General features: G+C 48.0%; 1 protein-coding gene across 1 annotated transcript in view; it reads right to left on the bottom strand.

The window, feature by feature from the left end:
* Positions 1 to 1,325: 1,325 nt before the first annotated feature.
* The window catches only part of CD83 (CD83 molecule), a 16,814-nt gene continuing 13,101 nt past the window's right edge, over positions 1,326 to 5,038 (bottom strand). Inside the window, 3 exon segments of the mRNA XM_007461271.1 lie at positions 1,326 to 1,347; positions 1,349 to 1,452; positions 2,831 to 2,937. Coding sequence (XP_007461333.1) covers positions 1,326 to 1,347; positions 1,349 to 1,452; positions 2,831 to 2,937 — 233 coding nt within the window.

Genomic DNA, 5,038 nt, shown 5'->3' on the forward strand with positions numbered 1-5,038 from the left:
GGGAAAGGGCCAAGTCTGATAAGAGAAACCCAACAATTGCCAGAACGTCAATGGGACATTTGAGAACTCCCTTCTCCCCGTGGCCTGGTGGCCCCTGAGTGTCTGTATCTTGGAGTACTTTTGGCTGGTGCTTCAAGAACAGACCACTGAACTGGCCTCACTTCCCCAAAGGAATTCATACAGAAGACTATGGGAAAGTGTCCTTTGTAGCCTTCTTTGTTTGGAACGATGGAAAACATAAAAAATGAAAAGCATTTTCTCATGCCCAGAACACCACTGCAGTAATAAGGATAATGACCCAAAGGAGTTTGGAATTTTGATAGTGCTTTATACTCTTTCAAAGAATTTTCACATACTTTTTTTTCAATCAACTCATACATCAACCTTTTGGTTTACAACTGAGAAAGTAGAAACCATAAGGATCTTGTCCAAGATCAGACAGCTAAGTAGTGGGACAACTGGGGCCAGCATCCAGTTTGCACAATTGGTCCAGCATTTTCATCAGGTCCCTAAATAGCTCTCCCTCCTATTGTCACAGTTTCCGACTTCTTCTCGCCCTCCATATACAGGTTGCTTGTCAGTTAACAACAATATCGAACTGAAGATACAGATTTCAAAAGGAGGAGCAGCACAAATCCTTCTTTGACAAGTATACACAGATATAAAAATAATTGTGACATTCTTCTCTATTGCTTCTTTATGGATGTCTTTCCCAGATAAAAAGGCCCTGTTGGGGACAGCTCATCGACCTGTTATTTCTGCGTACACATCATACTCCTTGGTAATAGCAGGGCCTTCATGCCGGGAAACTATTTGCTAAATATTTCCCTCTGTCTCTCAGCTTAGCCTGTCACTCTCTCCCAGACATAAAACATCTGGGCTTAGACAAGAAAACACAGCAAATTTAGAGATGTGTTCCAGATGTGGAAGAGGACAGCTGCCCTCAAGGGTCTACACAGGGCCAACTCCAGGCATTCATATATCCCAAGGTCCTTTTCCAACTGCATCTCACCATAGCTTTTCTAAGACTGAAAAAAAACCTGTCCAAGAGGTTGACCAGATAGCTGAATAAAACGCTAAGAAGGTCATAAAGAAGCAGCACTGAAAAGCACCCTGTAGGCGGCCCCGTGCTTTGTGGTCATGTCACAATTTTCAAGGCCCTGCTCACAAGTGGGGTGGGATCCACTTTTGGATGTTTCAGTCAAGTGAAGAGCTTCACAGGAAGGATGGTGTGTTCAGTGTGGGGCTCAGGCCTCTGTTCGGTGTGACGTGGACGCACACCACGGAGCCTTCAACCTTGGAAAAACAATCTGCAGAAATCCTGCTCACACCAGTTCTGTCTTGTGAAGTCACTGGCTCCAAATGCTTATTTGGGGAGGTAACTGGGAGAAAAGCATGTTCCATGGCAGGTTTAAGAAAGTCTGGAAAAATACTCTGCTGTCGTGCAAACTTCTGAAAAATAAAATCAAAGAGATACGTTGAGAAGTGAATAATTGGAAAAATGCTTCAGCTGTCACCTGGATTTAAACTCCATTCATTAGGAGCTGACTGGACAGCTCATGAGGGAGCCCTCGTGATGCGGGCTACGTCACTCACTCTACAGTGGGCTTGTGCTATTTCGCCGGTATCTCCAAACCTCAACCAGGAGTTACAGACTGGGGCCATTTCCAGACCCTAACACTAGGATTTCCTGCATGGAAAATCAGTGCCCAAAGAAACAGGCATTTGCCAACAAAAAACTAGAGTCACTCATTTTTAAAATTTACCGCCAGGTAATGCTAATTATCTTCTTATATGCAAATAACTCTAAAGACCAAGCTGTAAGTTCCCTGGGGGAAGGACGTAGTTCTTATGCGTTTTTACATGCCCCCCAGGGCCTAGCATAATGCCTTAAACACAGTAGGTGCTCAGTGGAGTCTTCTGATGGACTGACGTTTAAAATAGCAAACCAGAGAGATGAGTGTTCGGCCAGCGTCAAGCAAGTGAACAGATGGGGCCAGTGAGTGACTAGAACCAGCGCTGGAATAGCTCCTGGGTGACCGATGTCCTGGTTCCCAAACAACCAGCACTTCCTGATATGCTGAGACATAGGGGACAGATCACTTCCTAGTGGGTCAGGCCCAGAGCTGGCCCTGCTCCCCTATGACCACTGTACCCAGGTGACCAGCCATGCACAAAGAGGCTTGGGGGGCAGGGAGGAGTCTAGTCTGGAGTCTGCAACCAATAAGCCAAGGGCATGTCAAGGACACCCAAGTACCGGCCAGCAGTCCTCTACCCCAGGCCACACCCTGTGTACCTCTGGCTTCTCAGGATTAATTCTTAAAAAGTGATATCTAAAATAGAAACCAGAAATAGCAAAAAAAGAAAAAAGTGGCGGAAGTACCAAAGTTATAAGAGGGAAAATCTCTAAGAGAAAAGAGTTCAAGGGCCAACCAAGGAGATGGATCCATCACCAGGGTGGCCAGGCTTGCTCACCTGCCTACAGAAAGAACAGCACCTCGCCTGGATGGTGGATGGGCAGGGTCCAACTTTCTTCCACCGTACCTACAAGGCCTGCTGGTGCTTTAGGAGGATCCTTTGGCATTTCACAAACTTCCACCACTATCTTACTTCATTTTCTCTTCACAAGGCTCTGTGTGGAGCCACCAGGTGGAAAACAAGCTGGGAGCTTCCCAGAGAGATTCTCACAGTCTGGGGGCCTCTGTAAGGCCAGGGTTCTGCGAATAGGTCTCTTGCCATTATGAAATGACTCACACTGTCTACAAAACACAGTCAATTGGTAACCCAGGTGATCTTTTAATAATGAGAGATGTTTAAGAAAGATACTTACGCAAGTGAAAATGATGAGTGCCACGTAGAAAATGACCAGAGCCAACAGCAGGACAACCTCGGCTCTGTATTTCTTAAAAGTCTCTTCTTTGCGTCCCTTAGAGCATCCTTTAAAAAGAAATACGTAAAATATGAAGCCGTTGAACAGGGCTCTTCTACCAGGATGCAAAAGCTAAGAATGTTTTGTTCTGGCTTATTGAAGTCCTACTGGTCTCCCCTTCTTACCCTCACGTCTGTACCGTAGGAAGGACATCGGTAATGATGGTGGTGACCGCAGCTGGCGCTCACACTCACCCTGTGCCTGGCTCCATGCAAAGGGGCTGACATTCAGCATCTCACTGAACCTTCAGGGGCAGGTCTGAGTACCCCAGTTTACAGAAGAAGGAGCCAAGGCTCAGAGAGACTGAGGGATTAAGGCAGGTGGCAGAGCTGCCCTGCTATTACGGAACAAGTCGATGCGTCTTTGTAGTCCTGTTAAAGCCCCTCCACCAAGGCTGACAGCCAAGAGGGGGCTACAGAACAGCTCCCTGGGGGGCTGCTAAAGGCTGTGGCCTCAGCCCCGGGAAGGGGGCAAGTGTGGGAGGAGGGAGGCCTTCGGCCCAGGAGGGGACAAGGCGGGGACAGCTTCTCCCCACTCAAGCACGACATCCAATGTGCAGCAAGGTTGCTCAGGGAGCTGGCTTGAGGACTGGGGCAGGAGAAGACGGAGTGAGGGTGACAGGAGGGGCTTCCGCCCTCAGGGCCACGGATGGGCCTCCAGACAGCTGTCGACCCCTGAAACTAGATTCAAGATTTTGTGCAACGGTCTGGGGATGGATTCTCACAGAGGCCTGTGACCCCAGAAGAGAAGGGCTGAGAGCCACTGACGGTTCAAACATTTATCGAGCATTCAGTACGCCCACCTCAGGCACCAGACTGAGCATTTCAGTGCAATATCTCATTCAACCTTCACCACAAGCCTGTTTTGTAGATAATATCAATATTACATGATCCCCATTTTAAAGATGAGAAAACCAAGGCTCAGAGGTTTCCCCAAGGTAAGATGCTAATGAACAGCTGAGCTAATACTTGAACCAGATCCAAGCGGCTCTAGTCTGACCACTCAACTTGTAGGCAGCACTGCCTTCGCAGAGGACAGAAAAGCAAGCCAGCTTTTCTCTATTCCTTTCCTCTCTGCTCCCCGCAGGACACGCCTGCCCTCTCTGCCCTTCCTGCCAGGCTGCTCCCATTTCTCATTGATGCGAATGATACCCACTGAGGGAGCGTACCATGGCAGGTACGGCAAATGCCACGAAGACAAACAAAGCAGCGTAAAGGGCTAGAGACTGAGAAGGGTAGAGGCGGTGTGTGTCTGTCTGTCTGTGTGTGTGTGTTTGTGTGTGTGTGTATAAGACAGTGAACCAAATCCAAACGCTGACCCCTAACCAGTGATTGCATTCTTGTGAGTGTGGGAATATTATCTTGAGTCAGATTCCTTTCTGCTTCTCCGTGGAAGGAGAAAGTAGCCATTGTACAAAGTCAGGGCCTCTGTAACAACATGTTTGTCATTTCAAGCCTCAGCCACTAACAAGAGTTGGGCCAAAGTCAAATGCAAGGCGTATTTTAAGCTACATAAAGAAAAGTTATGGAAAAAAGTCCAAGGAGATAATCCTTGTCTTTATACTTGATTCCTGGTCTTACTGCATAGAGCAAAAATGTGCCTTCTGTCACGGGAACGCTATTTTCTTGCTGTACCCTTTTTCTTTGGCTTGAGTTGAGGTATTGGGACATTTGATTGCTGTAAAGTGCAAGAGAAATGCTGTTCTCATGTGAAAAAGGTGGAAACGTGGAGCAGCTCCCTTAGGCCAGGTTAGAAAGCCCCCAACGAAGAGAATATTACACAGTTATCTGATATATGCGGGAGACTACCCAATTTCTCTGTCTTCCAAAAATTAGACTTGGAAATTTCCTATTGGCTCCGAAGGACGCTTACATGAGTAAGAGTTGTTTGATTTAGTCATCTGACTACCTTTGGCATCCACCCCAGTCAGACTGGGGTAGATCTGTCCTTATTAAAAAGAAAGTAAAGGGCTTCCCTGGTGGCGCAGTGGTCGGGAGTCTGCCTGCCGATGTGGGGGGCGCGGGTTCGTGCCCCGGTCCGGGAGGGTCCCGCGTGCCGCGGAGTGGCTGGGCCCGTGAGCCATGGCCGCTCAGCCTGCGTGTCCGGAGC

The sequence above is a fragment of the Lipotes vexillifer genome, unplaced genomic scaffold (genome assembly GCF_000442215.2).
Source record: "Lipotes vexillifer unplaced genomic scaffold, Lipotes_vexillifer_v1.1 scaffold863, whole genome shotgun sequence".
Taxonomy (NCBI): domain Eukaryota; kingdom Metazoa; phylum Chordata; class Mammalia; order Artiodactyla; family Lipotidae; genus Lipotes; species Lipotes vexillifer.